At 40.4% G+C, this 17028-nt stretch overlaps 2 protein-coding genes across 4 annotated transcripts; one reads left to right on the top strand and one right to left on the bottom strand.

Annotated features, from left to right (window-relative positions):
- Positions 1–97: 97 nt before the first annotated feature.
- On the bottom strand, positions 98–7086 carry LOC124875853 (F-box only protein 40-like). 2 transcript variants are annotated; one of them, XM_047378251.1, is made up of 9 exons: positions 6962–7086; positions 5675–5697; positions 3734–4289; positions 3100–3608; positions 2562–2747; positions 2231–2472; positions 2024–2155; positions 1257–1584; positions 98–1167 (listed from the first exon to the last, which is right to left on the bottom strand). In XM_047378251.1, exons 2-9 carry the CDS (start codon positions 5675–5677, stop codon positions 964–966), a joined length of 2160 nt encoding a protein of 719 aa, XP_047234207.1. In that variant the 5' UTR covers positions 5678–5697; positions 6962–7086; the 3' UTR covers positions 98–963. The 2 variants fall into 2 exon arrangements, with proteins under 2 accessions (XP_047234207.1, XP_047234206.1); XM_047378250.1 differs by lacking the exon at positions 6962–7086 and adding an exon at positions 6642–6734.
- A 166-nt stretch (positions 7087–7252) lies between these two features.
- On the top strand, positions 7253–15742 carry LOC124876996 (F-box only protein 40-like). 2 transcript variants are annotated; one of them, XM_047380090.1, is made up of 8 exons: positions 7253–7337; positions 7484–7522; positions 10287–11462; positions 13115–13401; positions 13634–13765; positions 14542–14650; positions 14750–14827; positions 15318–15742. In XM_047380090.1, exons 1-8 carry the CDS (start codon positions 7329–7331, stop codon positions 15534–15536), a joined length of 2049 nt encoding a protein of 682 aa, XP_047236046.1. In that variant the 5' UTR covers positions 7253–7328; the 3' UTR covers positions 15537–15742. The 2 variants fall into 2 exon arrangements, with proteins under 2 accessions (XP_047236046.1, XP_047236045.1); XM_047380089.1 differs by having other exon boundaries at positions 7254–7337; positions 14542–14827.
- Positions 15743–17028: the final 1286 nt, after the last annotated feature.

The raw sequence follows: 17028 nt of genomic DNA, 5'->3' as shown, positions 1-17028 counted from the left end.
TTTGAGATTTCTTAAACCACAGCTGCAAAAAACTTCACAAAAACATGTAAGTCCATCTCAATTCAACAATCACAATGACACTTTGGGAACATACAGATGTATTATATACAGATTTATTCAAATGGGCAATATGGACCTGGTTCTAATGGAGCATCTATGGGAAGTGAGACATTACAACATGTTTTCTGCTGTTTTTGGTGCAGTGATTTTACTACAGTAGTGTGGTTAAACCAAGTGTGCAGCAAACTCTCGGTAGTCAGTAGGCTGACAATTTAACACAAATCTTCTGCAAACAAGCCTGTTAACTCAATAAACTTAAGAGTGTTGCTCTTGTTGGTGCTTAAAAAGTTCACAGTTATAAATGGTAAATGACGTGTACTTGTATAGTGCTTCATCAAATCTGAGGACTCTAAAGTGCTACAATCAGTCATCCACCCATTCATTCACCTATTCACCCACTGACAGTGGTAAGCTGTCAGCTGCCCAGTGGCAGACTGACAGAAAACTGCCATACAATCGGTGCCACTTAACCCTCTGACCACCATCAGCAGGCAAGGCAGGTGAAGTGTCTTGCCCAAGGACACAAAGACTGAGACGGACAGAGCGGGGGTTCAAACCGGCATCCCACCGGTTACACCGGACTCCTATCACCTGAGACACAGTTGCCCCTAACTGCAACTTGTTATATGTTTGTGCCTGTGCCAGTGGTGTGGTGAAGGTGAGTCTTCAGAGGAGGATTGGGTTGTCGGATATTTGGGTTTAGGTTGTTAGGGTAGAGTAGATTAAGCTTTAAAAGGCGTGGTTCCTTGAGTTCTGCAGGTATTTACAGGGTTTAGAGATTGTCACGTAATAACCCTAAATCCTAAATGTAATGATACATTTAATTATAAAGTGGTTTGAGTTAAACATGAGAAACAGAGTTTCCAGGAAACACCGTTCCTCCTCCCTAAGTCTTCATTATTGTCATTTTCTTCCTGTAAAATGATTGAGGAGACTTGAACCCTTCAAATTTTTCTCCTGTTTCTCAGTAATGAAGGGGAGGGGAAACGTCTCCCTGTGCTCAGTTCTCTGGTAGTAAGGACAGACTTTCAGATGAGCAGAAATAGGAGGTATGTCAGCCATTTCCCATGAATCTACTGTGGAGAACAGATGACTGAACTCCCACACCTAAAGAGAAACAGAAGCAGAGTCAAGAGCACAGAAGAGGTAAGCAATGATAACAGCTTTTGATGGACTGGATGGTTTGTACTTCTCACAGGTCTGGACTTCCACTTGGCTTCCCCACGTGAGGTGTTTGTCCTCTCCCAGCGAAGGGTCACCATCCCTCTTTTCTGCAGCAGAGAGGAGCACACCTGCCTCATGAGACGGGACACCAGAGCCAGCTGGGACAGGGACAGGCTGTCCAGGAAACCGGCCACGTGGCACAGCACCTCGTAGGGCAATGAGCTTAGCCAGTCTTCCCCTTCTCTAGCTTGACATTTGCTCTTTCTCTGAACAGCGGAGGAGTCTGCTCTGCACCCGGAGGAGCTGTTGTCCAGAGAGGGAGGAACATCTGGGCGCAAGTTGAAACACCTCAGATGCTGACTGTGAGAAGCAAAGAAAATTATGGCAAAATAGATTGTCCAGTGGCACACATGGATTCAAGTCAACAACCAATCTTGCCCTATGGAATAAACCCAAAACAGTGCTAAATAAAATATTCATACCCACTTGAACTTTTCTACATTTTTCATAAGACAACCACCAACTATTCAGATTTTACGTGATAGAGCAACAGAAAGTTGTAGATGGAAGGATAATAATACATGGTCTAAAGATCTTTTCACAAATAAAAACCTGAAAAGGTTTGCATGCATTTGCATTCTTCCCTCTTTTACTCTGATACCCTGAAGTAAAATTGGTCAGCTGACTTTGCAGTAAAACAACAACAATCCCAGACATGCAGTCAATACAATATAAAATTATAGAAATGTCCTACCTGCCAGCATTAAAAAAAATTGTGATAAATTGGTGTTGCTCTCACTTGTAGTTGACTGTGGCCTTCTGTGTGGACGGATGAAACCTTCTCTGCCTGTATGTGCATCCCAGATACGCCAGGGGGCACCGCTGTTCAAACCAATCGCTCAGACACATCTGGATATCACTGTGAACGTTCCTGGAAAGATAAAAGACAGTTAATACATGCCCGATACATGCATCTACCTCCGAACACTTATATCTGAGTCCTAACCTGAAGTGTGAGGCGAACTCTTTGCGGTGGAAAGTGTGACCACAGAGGAAGGTGAACGCACAGCTGGCTCTGTTGTTTCTGCTGTTCACGCTCTCTGCCTGGAGCTGCAGAAGAAGCTTCTGTGGTCGGTCCACCATCAGTTCTACCAGGGTGGTGTTCTGCTTGAAGGGAGCTGTGCGAAAAGAATGTGTCTGTGTTCCAACGTCCGCATAGAGCCCGTCTGCTCCCTTTGTATCACTGATCTGGCAAAGACAAAGGGTTTTTAAGAGAATTTACAAAAAGCAATGATTACTGAGTTTAGTATCCCACCCCCCAGAAAATTTTTTTATACCTTGTGACCCATGACTGCTATTTCAGCATAGCCAAGCAGAGTTGCAGCAGCTTCATCTGAAAACCAGTCCTCTTCACTAGCTCCAAGGTCTGATGTGTCCACACCTCGCTGTTCAGTCTGCACCCGTCCAGTGATCTCGTAAAGATCCAGATGAACCCGCCTTTTGTATCGATAACTTACAGGGACCTTATAGAATAGAACGAGTCCATCAAATTTTACAAGATAAATGAGATTAGTGGGAATATCTCCTGTGAGTTATACCTGGGAAAGGCTCTTAAAGCAACAAATGTTTTATTCCTGTCCCTACGAATAAACAATAGGTGATATGCCTGATAATTAACTGCAGTTTTCTGTTTGCATAGTCTGAATTGAACTCTAAATGCTTAAAATGTGTACATTGTGAAAGTTGTTTACTTAGAAAGGAGCAGTGGTTTAGTCAAGCCAAAAAAAGTAGAGGGCAAAAACAAAACACTGAGTAAAGATGACTGTGTTCTACAACATTGTATTTTCTGTGTGAATGAGCTGAACTTGAATTAACCTTGAAAGAGCGCAGGGTCTGCACTGGAATTGGCTCCAGGCTGCCATATACAAAGTCTCTCTTTCTTGGAGTGCAGGCATCTATCTGGCCGAAGGCAAGCAGCATGCGTCCATGATGCACCATGTACATGTTGTACTCGTGCGGAGTGAGCTCCTGCCCCAGACGGTCCAGAACCCCTTCCTGCCAAGGGGCCTGGCCGGTCTTACTGGTGTCAGGTGGAGGGCAGCTTCTGGCCGCAGCAGAACTATCCCCCTCTATATGTTTCTGTTCAGCCCGTGTTTTGTCCTGCCTCTCCTGAGCTGTCAGATTCTGGCTTCTTCCCTGCTGTGCAGGTTTTTGTTTTTGATTTTCTAAATTCTCCTGAGCGACAGCACAGGCGCCTCTGTCCATGTTGAACATCATCTCAAACAGATTGTATTTCTCTTTGTTGATCTGTGAAGGTTGTGTAACAACATTCTGAGCAGTGTCTTCCACAGTATTACTTTCCCACATTCTGCTTACAGGAAGGCCTGCAGAAAGAAACATTGTGAAACAATAAAATAAAAAGTTTACCATGCTTTTATGCAGTTTTATCTCTAAATACACTCAAGAAGCACCTTTTTATTTTTCAGAAAGAGGCCATTCTTTAACAAACCTTCATTGGGACTTTGGTCTTGAACACCAAGTCCTCCGACTGCTATGTCCTCTTTGATCTCCTCCTTTATCTCCTCCTCTTCTTGTTCCATGAGCTCTGGATAAATAGTCTTCATTTTGAGGCGTGCGTACAGGTCTGACTGGTCAACCAGAGCCATGGCAACATCCAGAGCCTCTCCCTGCATGTCACATTCCTTCATCACATTGTCCTGCAAGGCGTTAAAGCTATGTGGGTTTGTCTCATCAGCCGGCCAGCGGAGCCACTCCATGGAGCAGCACACCACGCTGGCCGGGCACGCCTGCAGGTGAGCCGCTCGGGCGGAGCGGGGCATCTGGGCCGGGCAGCCGTAGTGGGCGTTGAGGCAGGGCACCCTCACGTTGGGGCAGAGCAGCAGGTGGTCCTCCTCTTTGCACAGGTGGAAAACTGCTCCACAAAGGAGACGGCAAGGGACAAGAGCACAGCTCACAGAAACTTCCACCCTAGCCCTACAGCGCCGACTGTAGCATGAGTCACAGTGGAGATGCTGCTGGACCCTGGAGGCTCGAGAACGGTGACTCTGAAAGAAAATGATAACAAAAAAGAGGACTCAGCTATTTTATATTCAGATTTGAGAATTGATCTTCTGAAATTTGGCCTAACTATCAGTTTGACTGATTTGTAAAGACATAAATTCATTCATGAACAAAAGTTTTTAATATTTTTAGCAGATTGCATCCACGTACTTTAATGTAAAAGACCAACACAAACAAGTTCACAATTATTAAACAAAAGGAAAATTGTATTCACTTTTTTATTTCTTCTAAATAAAAATCTAAACAGTGGGCCATGCATTTGTATTCAAGCCCATGGTGACACTGGAGGAGCTGCAGAGATCCACAGATTAGGTGGGGCAATCTGCTGACAGGACAACTTCAGTCAAGCAATCCACAAATCAGGCCTTTTCAGAAGAGCAGAAACAAGAAAGCCAATGCTGAAGGAAAGCCATAAAAAGTATTTGGTTTGCATGAAGCCATGAAGGACACAGCCAGCATGTGGATGAAGATGCTCTGGTCAGATGAGACCAAAATGGTTTATGAGCTGAGAAAAACTAACACTACACATCATCCTAAACACACCATGCCGTCTGTGGAAACATTATGAAACATTACATTACTATGATGTTTTTCTTCAGCATTGAGAGGAAAGCTGATTGGAGTTGATGGGAAGATGGATGGAGCTAAATGCAGGGCAATCCTGGTAGATAACCTGCTAAAAGTGGGTGCTTAAAGAATTCAACCTGAAGCAGAGGTTCACCTTGCTGAATGACAACACCCCAAACATAAAGCCCGAGACTCAATGGAATAATTTAGATCAACGGGAAATCTTTGTGTTAGAATGGACTAGTCAAAAACCAGACACAAATTTACTTGAGAGTTTGACTTGAAAAACAATGTTCACAGACACTTCTCCATCCAAACTGCATGATCTGAGGCTGCTTTGTCAAGAAGAATGAGGAATTTTTTTTTTAGGTGCGAACCCAGTAGAAGATATAGGCATACCTCATAAGACTTATCCCTGTAACTACAGTAAAATATATAAAGGTATAAGGGGTATATATATCTTTATGGGGCTATGTAGATATCAGAAATGTTATACAACATGCAGTAGAGACCAACAAGGAAATAGACATGTCAATTTCTTAAAATTAGTTATAAAGAATTTATTATTGCATTAAAGGTCTGAAAGACCCTTAAAGAAATTGGTGCAGAGGAACTTTAAGGCAAAACTATTCTGATTTAATAATGTAAAGAATAAAGTCACCGGTTGATTTATTGACAAGACAAAACATTAAAGACATTCTCTTTATATTCTCACAAGTCGTATGATTTGATGTCTGTTTCCAAATTATTACTGATTTGACTTTTCAAGGCAGTGATGCCTGATGGGAAGTTTGTCACTCACCATATTAGGCTGATTTTTCTATCCTGCAAGAGAAAAACAGAAATTAGAGCAGTACTTTAGTTTCTTACAGCAACTCTGAACAAAGAGTCATGCAGCTCAGAAATCACTAACACTTCCTAGTTTTTTTTCCTTAAAAAAAATAAAACCGTATTTAGCTGTGATCCATCGCCAGTGTGCAAAAATGTCAGATTATTGCTTCTGACTGAACACCAACAAGGAAATTAGCAAATTAGCATGCTAAAATTTTCTATTTCTAACAAAATTGTCTAAAAATCTAAAATACCCTTTTAGAGGTATCAGTAATTGATCTGGGGAAAAAAGACTTAATAAAATCATAAAACAGTGCAACCAAAAACAGTAAGCACTGAGTAACCATATGGCAACAGTGGAAAGGAAGGACTACCTTCTGCCGTTACAGCCCAGTGAAACCCCCATGATGTTCAACACCCACAAAATAACACCTGACAATGGTGTTATTTTGACAATGGTGTTCAGTACAACAGTTGAACAGTTCACATCTGGTAATCAGATTTTTCCTGATCTGTTCACCTGTTGTGTGGCTTTTGAATATTCAGGGATGTTAATGTTTCTGCTTCTTTTAAAACAAATTTAGAAAAACGAATGAAAGAATTGTGGATAATTAACAAAATATTCTTAATATATATATTTTTATTCCTTTCTAATTTTTTTTGCTTAATGACGTTGCGGCCACCTAATTTAGCACTATTTGTTATATTCGCATACACAAACTCCAATTTACCCTGAAATGCAACGCTGATACTCAAGGTCAAATGGTAAACAATGGCTGTGCTGCTCATTCCTGCAGATAAATAATAAACAAAATGGCTAACAAGCACTAAAAAAAGTTAAAACCTTTATCATCCCCAGCCTTATTGGCTGTGCAAACCTCAAGTCTTTGAAATTTAGACAAATGGAAAGAATCACAGTGGGATCAGATCTTTCTTACCAAGTCGTAACCCCAGACGTGTTGTTTTGCCTCTTTGGTTTTATAACGTTGCTAGCCGGCCTCAAGTCTGCTCTTTGAACTGGCAGGTTAAAATTAGTCAAGGAGCGCTGAGCAGGTTCCCAAGGAGAAATACACCCTCACCCCCCTCCCTTCAGCTTCAATTTGCTGCACCAAAATACAAACTTGATGTCAGATTAAAATATAAATTTTAGTCTGAGTTTAATATGAACAAACTTATCAGGTTCTGTGAGAATAAATGCCACCAAAAACACACAAGCAATGGCATATAATTAATTAAAACACCACATGTAAATACCTACTAAGGACACTGTTCGGATGTACTTTCATCAGCAGGCTGGTTTTCCAGGTAGAAATCAGCTTGCAGCAGTAAAACAGAATAAATACAAATATACTTCCTGATGTAAGCGGTGGAGAGGGCTTGTAACCCAAATCATGCTTTTGAGCACCTGTGTAACATTGCTGTCAGGGCTCAGCTCTATTTATAACACCAACACATAACACATAACACACACACACACACACACACAACACACACGCACACACACACACACACACACACACACACACACACACACACACACACACACACACACACACACACACACACACACACACACATTTGCTCTTTAGAAGCTTAAGCTGGAGTGTCTGTCTTCTTCTTAGCTCATGCACAAGGTAGGCTAAAAGTTAAATTTCATTATTTCCTTTGATTCTTATGTTGCAAAACTGACTCAATCACATATAATCCATTCATGTGTATTTTGTTATAAGAGGTTTGTGCTGAAAGAGTGTGAGTGACGGTGTCCTCTTTGTTTGCACAGATCTGCAGCTTCAGATACAGAAAGGACATTTTAAGGATGGTATGTTGACCTTTAACTCAAATAATAATACTAATCACTGACTCTGGATTCCCTTATAATATTACTTTATTTTCTATTTATTCTTCCATGTTACAGGGTTCCTATGTAGTAATTACAACAACTTAATTTGCCTTTGGTTAAAATCAGAAGATTTTCCAAAAGACAATTTCCAACTTTCTGAATATAAATAGTGAAATAAATCAGACGTTGTATGAATAATTTTAGGTAAAAGAAGCACACAGTCACTGTGTTGTTATGTCCAGGGTTAATTGTGGAGTACCACAGGGTTCAGTACTTGGGCCAATTCTCTTTACTATATATATGCTTCCAATCGGTCAAATTATCAGGCAGCATGGGATAAATTTTCACTGTTACGTTGATGATACTCAGCTTTACTTATCCATAAATCCTGATTAACCCAACCAGATACATAGACTACAAGCATGTCTTGAAGATATAAAAACTTGGATGACTTTAAATTTTTTGCTTCTAAATTCAGACAAGATAGAAGTTGTCGTCTTTGGACCGGAGTCTTTAAAAAAGAAACTGCTTAGTCAATAACTTAACCTGGATGGCATTAAATTGACCTCTGATAATAAAGTAAAAAACCTTGGTGTTACTTTTGTCATTTAAATCCCATATTAAACAGGTTTCTAGGATTTCCTTCTTTCACCTCCAGAACATTGCCAAAATTAGAAATATCCTATCCAGGAGTGACGCTGAAAAACTAGTCCATGCATTTGTTACTTCAAGGCTGGACTATTGTAATTTGTTACTATCAGGATGTCCACAAAATGCAGTTAAAAGCCTTCAGCTGATCCAAATTGCTGCAGCAAGAGTTCTGATGAAAATTAAAAAGAGAGATCATATTTCTCCTTTTTTAGCTTCCCTTCATTGGCTCCCTGTTAAATCCAGAATATAATTTAAAATTCTCCTCCTCACATATAAAGCCCTTAATGATCTAGCTCCATCATACATCAGAGATCTGATTGTTCCATAGGTTCCTAACAGAGCACTTCGTTCTCAGACTGCAGGTTTACTGGTGGTTCCTAGAGTCTCAAGAAGTAGAATGGAAGGCAGATCCTTTAGTTATCAGGCTCGTCTCCTGTGGAACCAGCTCCCAGTTTTAGTCCGTGAGGCAGACACCCTGTCTACTTTTAAGGCTAGGCTTAAAACTTTCAATTTTTTATTAAGATTATAGTTAGAGTGGCTTAGGTTATCAGGGAGGGAGCCTTCCTCCCTGTTGGTTGGAGTAAAGGGGAGTCAGGTTTAGCCTAAACCGGCTCAGTTATGGTTGAGGTGCAAACACACCCTCCATTTCTGCTACCTGTATGACTCCTTCTCTTTTCCAATGGTTATAATCAGTCTGACAGAGAGAGGTATCCCGATCCTTGTGGTTTTTAGTATAACAATGACCATCAGTGGGACCCTTTGTGAGGTGCCTTGAGACGACATTGTTGAAAATAAGCGCCGTTTAACTAAATAATCTGAACTGAAACTATCTGTGTAGTTATGCTGCTATATGCTTAGGCTGCTGGAGGACTTAATGACCACTTTCACCCTCTTCTCTACATTCTCACACTACTCTCCAATTTTACATTATTTGCTGTTATTTCAGTTTTTAACTTTGTTCTCTCTCTTTTCTCTTCCTAGAAGCTACACCTGGCCTGGCTCTGTGTCTACCTGTGACACCTTTCTGGAGAGGGGCATTGTCTGAGCTTCTGCTGGCAACAACTTAATGCTCACCCTCTACCGATGATCCACATAGCCCTGTCTTTCAGTGTTTAACCCTTTCTCTCTCCTAGACATGGAAATTGACTGAGCTTTTACTGTAAATAATTAAATGTGCTCTCTTTCAGACTCTAACCTTGAAAACTGGCTCAGAGTTTATCTGTTCTTTCTTTCTAGGTGAAACGACTAAAGGAGCTACATCCATTTACTTTTCCTTCCCATAGAAAGTACTCCTGGATCAGTGCTTCTTTTGTTCTCTTTGTGTCTCTGCTCTGTTCTCTCAAACCCCCAGTCGGTCGTGGCAGATGGCCGCTCACACTGAGCCTGGTTCTGCTGGAGGTTTCTTCCTGTTAAAAGGGAGTTTTTCCTCTCCACTGTCGCTACATGCATGCTCAGTATGAGGGATTGCTGCAAAGTCAACGCCAGTGACTGTCCACTGTCTCTACATGCTCATCCAGGAGGAGTGAATGCTGCAAGTCACTGACTGGATGCAATCTGCTGGGTTTCCTTAGACAGAAAAACTTTTTATCCAATTTGAATAAATAACTAACTCTGACTGCACTGTTCAATGATTAGGATTAATTGGAATGTATGTTCCTGACTGTTGTGAAGAGCCTTGAGACGACATGTGTTGTGAATTGGCGCTATATAAATAAACTGAATTGAACTGAATGTTTCCTTTGTCTTTCACATCAAGTCTTGAATTTCTCATTATATTTGTTATTAACTAACCACCACTGATAAACCTCTTAAACTACAGAATATTAAATAAAGTTTTGGACTTTAGATGCAGCTCACACATAATAAAACTGGTCTCACAGCTGTAGGTGTTTTGAGATGTTTGGGACCATCTGTAGAAAATAATGATTTGATCTGAACTCTTGTAAAAACTTAAATATCATCTAAGATTTTGAGCTGTAAAAGTAAAAGCATGTTTGTTATTCGAGATGCAGCATGTGTCTGTTGGTTTATTCTTTGTTACAGTTAGATATGAACCATAACCATAACAACTTGTGCCCTTATTTTCTTTCAGAGTCACCGTTCTCGAGCCTCCAAGGTCCGGCAGCATCTCCACTGTGACTCATGCTACAGTCGGCGCTGTAGGGCTAGGGTGGAGGTTTCTGTGAGCTGTGCTCTTGTCCCTTGCCGTCTCCTTTGTGGAGCAGTTTTCCACCTGTGCAAAGAGGAGGATCACCTGCTGCTCTGCCCCAATGTGAGAGTTCCCTGCCTCAACGGCGAGTACGGCTGCCCGGTCCAGCTTCCTCGCTCCTCGCAGAAGGCTCACCTGCAGGTGTGTCCGGCCAGTGTAGTGTGCTGCTCCATGGAGTGGAACCGCTGGCCTGTGACAACCTGTTCTCAACCAAACACAGAGCTGTTTGAAAACCTGCTCAGAGAACAAAAGCAGGAGGAATGTCTGGACCTGGCCATGGCTCTGAAAGACCAGGATGCTCTGTTTCACTCCATGAAGATGAAGAAGCTGTTCCCAGAGCTGATCCAGAGTGTGGAGGAGGAGGAGAGAGAAGAACAAAGGCAGGAGGAAGAGAGGAGGAAGGAGAAGGAGAAGAAGAAGAGTGTTCTTTTGGAGAAGGAAGCGGCAGAGAGGGCAGCTTCAAAGGAAGCCAGAGACAAAATCTGGGAAGCAGTTAACAGGATTAACGTAAATTTCCCTGATGAAAAACAGGAAGAGGATGAATATGAGTATGAAGCTGGGGTGGAAAGTCAGCCAATGCTGTCTCAGGAGGAGAGGGAGGCTATAGCCAGAGCATCAGGAGTGGATGCTGATCTGTTAGTGAACTACAATGCCTGGGAGCGCATGTTTAGTATGGAGATGGGAGGCTGCAGGGAAGCTGAGGGGACAGCAGCAGCAGACAGAGGACAGGGAAGAGGGGTAGGGAAAAGCCTGGGTACACTGAAGGAGGAGGATGAAACAGGTAGCTGTGCAGGTGCCGCAGCAACCAGCAGCAGTGCATGCTCTGTTCCCTCCACATCCTCCTGTCGTACTGGAAAACCTAGAATGAAGAACTTTGTGTATGGAAAAGTAGAGCCGATGAAAATCATGACCGTGCGCACGTTTAAAGTCCCAAGCAGCTTCACAGCCAGGCAGGGTCGCATCCGCAACCCTGGCTTCTACAAGAGAGAAAATGAAGCTGTGGACACCAGCGACCTGGGGGTGGCACCAGGAGAGATGCCAGTGTGGGAGGAGGTTCAGGTGGGTCAAGCTCCCTATAAGCATTTCAAACGCATGGCCTTTTAAATGTGCATATACCATGTGTTTACAGTGATTTTAGTCTGGAAAACAAGAAAAGTATCAATATGAAAAAGAACATCCTTCCAACGGGGCTGAATGGTGGTGCAGCTCTGATGCTTTTCACTATGAAAGTCTTTGGTCCTAATTCCACTCACATCTTTTCTGTACGGGGTTTGCATGTTCTCCCCATGACCATGCATGCATAGATTCTCTCAAATAATCAAGGTTTATGCATGTTTGGTTTGTAAATCCCTGTAAACTGCCCTTAGTTGTGTGTGTGTATTGTGTTTTGCCCTGTGAGTAGCCATGTACTTTGCTTCTCAGCCTTTGATCATTCACGTTTTTTTCTCATCAACTCTATATAATTTAGTAATTTACAATGATTTTTATTGCTTGAAACCCTTTCCTAAGAAACAGTGTGGTGGGACAGCAGAAATTTAGCACTAAAAAGGCTTTACCTGGATCATATCCATGGCTCAGCTCACATGTTCTCTGTAGGACTTTAGCTCTGTGGACGGCCATGGAAAAAGGTCGATTTTGTGTGTCTAGTGAACCAAATTTGGTTTGTTATCCTGCTTAAAATACCCAACTATGACTCATTTTCAGAGGCCACCAGATTTAGTATTTAAATTTTCTGGTATTTAAGGGATTTTATGATACTGTGCACTAAGATTCCCAGGGCCTTTGGAAGAGAAATTGGCCCACAGCACCACAGATCCTATACTGTACTTGACAGTGGGAATGAGGTGCTTTCCCACATACTGTATTTATTCTATGTTTTACACAAAAAACTGCTGCAGTGTCTGTTGCTGAAAAACTCAATCCTAATCTCATTTGAGCAAATCACATTTTTTCAGGTAAGTCCCTAAGAGTTTAACAACCTCCACATATATACATCTGCCCTGGTAGGATAGACAAGGCTTTTATCAGACATCCTACTAAACAATCTGTTACCACAGATGATTTTGAATGCTTTTTACAGAGACTTGGGAACCCCGAACACTTTCTGCTGCAGTTCTCAAACAATGAGGGTTGTCCAATATATAAAAGGATAGTCAGGGGTCCCAACAATAACACCCTCTTCATTTCATTAAGTACTTTTTTTTAAAAGACAGAAATATGGGAGTTCAGAAAATGTAATAAAAAAAACAAAACAAGACATTGAAAACAGCATTTTCTTTTTTGAAATATAGAAGTAATTCACAGAAGTCGACAGCAGCTGCTATATTTATCAGCTATTATCTCGTGAATGTTGAAAAATGTCTATTTTTACTCTTTTTTGTTATTCCAACGTGTCTTCATTTAAATAAAAAAACACCTTGAGAAAATAATTGTAGCTTTTTTTTTTTTTACTTAAAATGTAAATCAGAACTGTAATTTTCTTTTATTTGAATGCTATGTTTTCTAAAATGCTTTTTCAATTTCTTATGCCGTTACTCTGCCAATAATCTGATCAATAATGCATTTTTTAAACTTTTGCATTAAATAGAAGAGAGTGAAATTATTATTTTTTTTAAAATGTTATTTTTAAATTAATCTCAGAGGAAAGTGTCGTCCTTTGGTCACTGCTTTACCCCAATCAGATTTTTTGTCGTGTCTGATTTTCCTCGCAGGCCTCTCTGCTGTGCTCCTTGGAGAGGGAGCAGAGGGGTCACCTCATTGCTGAGAGCATGTCCTCAGACAGTCTGCTGACGGATCAAGGCACGCAGACCTACAGCTTCCTTTCCGCTCCCTTCCGCAGGAAGACCTCGCTTGCTGACCTGACAGCTGGAAAACCGCTGGAGCTGCACCTTCAGCTGCAGTTGGAGAGCGTCACCAGCCGGCACAACAAGGCCAGCTCCGCTTTCACCTTCCTCTGCGGACACACCTTCCAGCGCACGGAATACGGCAAACATTATAAGCGAGTCTTTCTCATCAAAAGATTATTTAAATTTTCAATATTAAGTATTTTATCCTTCTCTAGTCCTTAACAGACTTTTTACTGCAGCAAACAAAAATAATTTCTGACTTTTCTGCAGATTTTACCAACACTTGCACATATATTTTTTTAAATATTTATAACTCTCATTAGTGTGGACTCTAATATGTATTTGTTTTGCCTTTATTACTCGAAAATATGGTGCCAAACGCAGGAACATTCACAGCGACATCCAGATGGGTGTGGACGGCTGGTTTGAACAGAGGTGCCCCCTGGCGTACCTGGGTTGTACCTACACCCAGAGGAGGTTTCGGCCCTCCACCTACGAAGCCACCGTCAGTTTCAAGTGAGAGAAAAACATTACTTCAGATAAGTTCGTATACCATATGATTACTCAGTCACGTCAACAGAGAAATTAATAAATTAACTGCAGGTTAGAATCTAATATCTAATAAAAAATAGTGACCAACAGCGTGTTGATTGTGGTTGAAATCAGTGCATGAGGTCAGGAACATGAAGGTCAGTGAACATAAACGGTTGGTGCTTTGGAAAACATTGAAAATATAAAGATACACAAATATTTCTGCATTCTCTATTCACATATACACTTTTTAGAAAGCAAGTGACCTGGAGAGTTAAAATGCACTCAACAGCAACTTTAATGTTTGATTGTTGATAATTACTATTCAATTCTCTTTGATAAAACCAGAAGGAAAGAAAGCTTGAAGAAATAAAATGTAATGATGAATCAGTTATTTCTAGATGTTTACAAGGCAAATTGTTAATTTTACTTTTAAATGGTAGCTTTATTGCTCTAGAAATAATGGGCATTACTGTCAATCAGTATTATTATCTGATATAAAAACCTTCGCTGAACTCTTGAGTTGTCTTTGACAGATATTGATTTGTATCTTAAAAAATCCCAGCTCAATCAAAATCCTAAAATTACAAGACAAGGTCAGTCTAATAATTGTGTCGTTTAGTGCTTGTTTCTAAAAATGCTAGAAAAACATAGTTTCCTTTCTTCAGTAAGATCCACTTTCATTCAGACATAATGGAGATCACTACAAACAGACAAATCAGAACCAAAATATTTTATATTTACTTCATTTCTGCTTTTAGTGAGGAGCTGGGCTGCTTTAGCTTGCATCCCACCGCCGCGTCCTCTCAGACTAGAGGAGGAGGTCAGGCCGAAGGAGGAGAGGACTCTCTGAGCGTGCTGCCCTATGAGGTCTTGTGCCATGTGGCCAGTTTTCTGGACAGCCTATCCCTGTCCCAGCTGGCCCTGGTGTCAAGGCTCATGAGGCAGGTCTGCTCCTCTCTGCTGCAGGAGAGAGGGATGGTGACCCTCCACTGGGAGAGGTCAAGCTCATCACAAGGACGAGTCAATTGGAAGGTGACACATAAGGTAAGGAATGGGTGTATTATTGTCATTTGAGCTTTTATCCAAACATCCAATGAGTTAAAAGGCAAGGCAAGACAAGTTTATCTGTATTGCACATTTGAACAAGACAATTCAAAGTGCTTTACATGATGAAAACATAAAAAAGTACAATGGAGTGGCATAATAAAGGAAAGTAGGAAAAGTAAAGAAGATTTGAATTAATGATGTTTCAGTTAATTTAAATTGAGCAATCAAAGGCAACTCTCAACAAAATGATTTTTTTATCTTCATTTAAACAGGGTTTTAGCATTTTTGCAGTTTTCTGGAAGTTTGTTCCAGATTAGTAGAGCATAAGAACTGAATGCTGCTTCTCCAAGTTTGGTTCTGATAAAAGGACAACAAACCTGAGAGGAAGTTAGATAAAATGCAAATGTTGAGTTTTGTAAACAAATTAGGACACGTTTAATGATCTACTGAATAAGACTCTTATTACTCTTACTCTGCTGTGCCTTAGGTGTGGCAGTTTAGCTCCCTGTTCTCTCCTGTGGACTCCTGGGGCTTCAGAAACATCCCGTCCATCTCAGAACATCTTAAAGTGTGTCACTACAATGAGGTTGAGCGCAAGACTGAAAAAATGTGCTTGCCACGTGCTCAAGAAGAAATTCAATCCAACAAGAGCTGCAAAGGTCCCACGCTGGTCACAGTGTTCCAGGAGAAGAGGATCTTGATGTAAGAGCTGCTGTCAGACATCAGATATCTATGGACCTTAGATGCATGTCATGTTTGTTTCTCTCTCTATTCTCTCTTTATTAAGAATTGAGTTTAAATAGATAAAGAACATAATCCTGATTTTTTTGTGGTATAATAATGTGACATCTAGCACTTTAGGACGTTAAAGAAGATTGATGCTCTATGTTTGAAATAAAACTACCAAACTAAGTTACAAATTTCTGCTGTTTTCATTCAGATTGTTCACTTGCAGAAACTAACCAAGGACTGAACGTGGTCTTCAGGTTCATTGAGTCATGATAAAAGCTCTAATGGCAATCTCCCTAAAAATGAAATTCTTGTTACTACATATAAATATATATATATTTCTAATTATCTTAATTTATTGTGCAATCAACTGTTTTTGTAAGGAATTTAGAGAAAAAACTAAAACCAACAAGCATGACAGTATATAGTATAATGCCAACACATGATGAAATTACTTGTGTCAGATATAGATATAAGGGATTACAAAAATATTTTTTAAATACCAAAATAAGTCACAAAATAAGTATAAATCTTGACCACATGATATAATGTAGATCCTCCACTGTCTTTATTGTAAAAATTGTTAAGAAAATTAATTTGGATGGAAGATTTTTCATTTGTCAAAATATGATCAACAAATGTAAGGTTAAAAAAAAGATTGCACAAGTTGCAGGAAATTGAGCCATGCAATTTTCTAAGGTAAGTAAGGTAAGGTAAGTTTATTTATATAGCGCTTTTCAGTAACAAGACACTCAAAGCGCTATACATACAATTACAATACAATCACAAAGAAAATAAACATAGATACAGACACAGAAAAACAAATCAAATGATACTACAATCCTTCTAAGAAATCTAAAAATCTCCGGCCAACATTACAATGATATAGATAACATTAATAATCCTTTGGGTTTTACTGGTGAGAGCTGGTTCTAAACCAATCTTTCTAAAGAGGTAATAACAGTCATTTGCATCCATTGAAATTTAACCAAGCAATCACTGAGTTCTAACTAAGGAAGCTGAGTCACTGGTGTAAAAACAGCTTTTGTTGAAATGTTTAAGAAACTAGTATTATTTTCCTTTCACTGGTAAATCTAAAAATCTATGAAAAGGAGAAGAAATTAAGAAATGAAATCCACATTTAGGTAAAAATATGGAGCATGGGAAAGCAACACACATAAGCAAAGATTTTGCAGGGGCATGGTGGACTCGTGAGGGTGCCAATATTTAAGTATGATCATGTGTGCAAAGAATTAGACTGTCAACACTGACGAAGGTGCCATTGTCCTTGAAAAACAGATGGAAGTTTTATCAAACGGCCATACAGTTCAGTTCACAGATGATGGGGGTTGCTGGGGCAGAGCGTCGTGTTTACAGAACATCCAGGAGAAATGTTTTGATAAGGAACCTGTGGAGGCCATATCGGGGCGCCTGAATTAGACAAACAATAAATGTTTTTGTTCAGGCTG

This window comes from Girardinichthys multiradiatus, chromosome 11 (genome assembly GCF_021462225.1).
Source record: "Girardinichthys multiradiatus isolate DD_20200921_A chromosome 11, DD_fGirMul_XY1, whole genome shotgun sequence".
Classification (NCBI taxonomy): Eukaryota; Metazoa; Chordata; class Actinopteri; order Cyprinodontiformes; family Goodeidae; genus Girardinichthys; species Girardinichthys multiradiatus.
Note: the sequence above shows the minus strand (reverse complement) of the source record. Positions and strands in the feature narration are given on the sequence as shown.

Bases quoted from the DNA above. Each gene is read 5' to 3' on its own strand.
- LOC124875853 (XM_047378251.1), bottom strand. The intron at 2,156-2,230 runs GTTAGGACTCAG...TTATCTTTCCAG, and splicing joins GAGTTCGCCTCACACTTCAG to GAACGTTCACAGTGATATCC. The intron at 1,168-1,256 runs GTGAGAAGTACA...GTTTCTCTTTAG, and splicing joins CCAAGTGGAAGTCCAGACCT to GTGTGGGAGTTCAGTCATCT.
- LOC124876996 (XM_047380089.1), top strand. The intron at 11,463-13,114 runs GTGGGTCAAGCT...TTTTCCTCGCAG, and splicing joins CAGTGTGGGAGGAGGTTCAG to GCCTCTCTGCTGTGCTCCTT. The intron at 13,402-13,633 runs GCGAGTCTTTCT...TGCCAAACGCAG, and splicing joins GAATACGGCAAACATTATAA to GAACATTCACAGCGACATCC.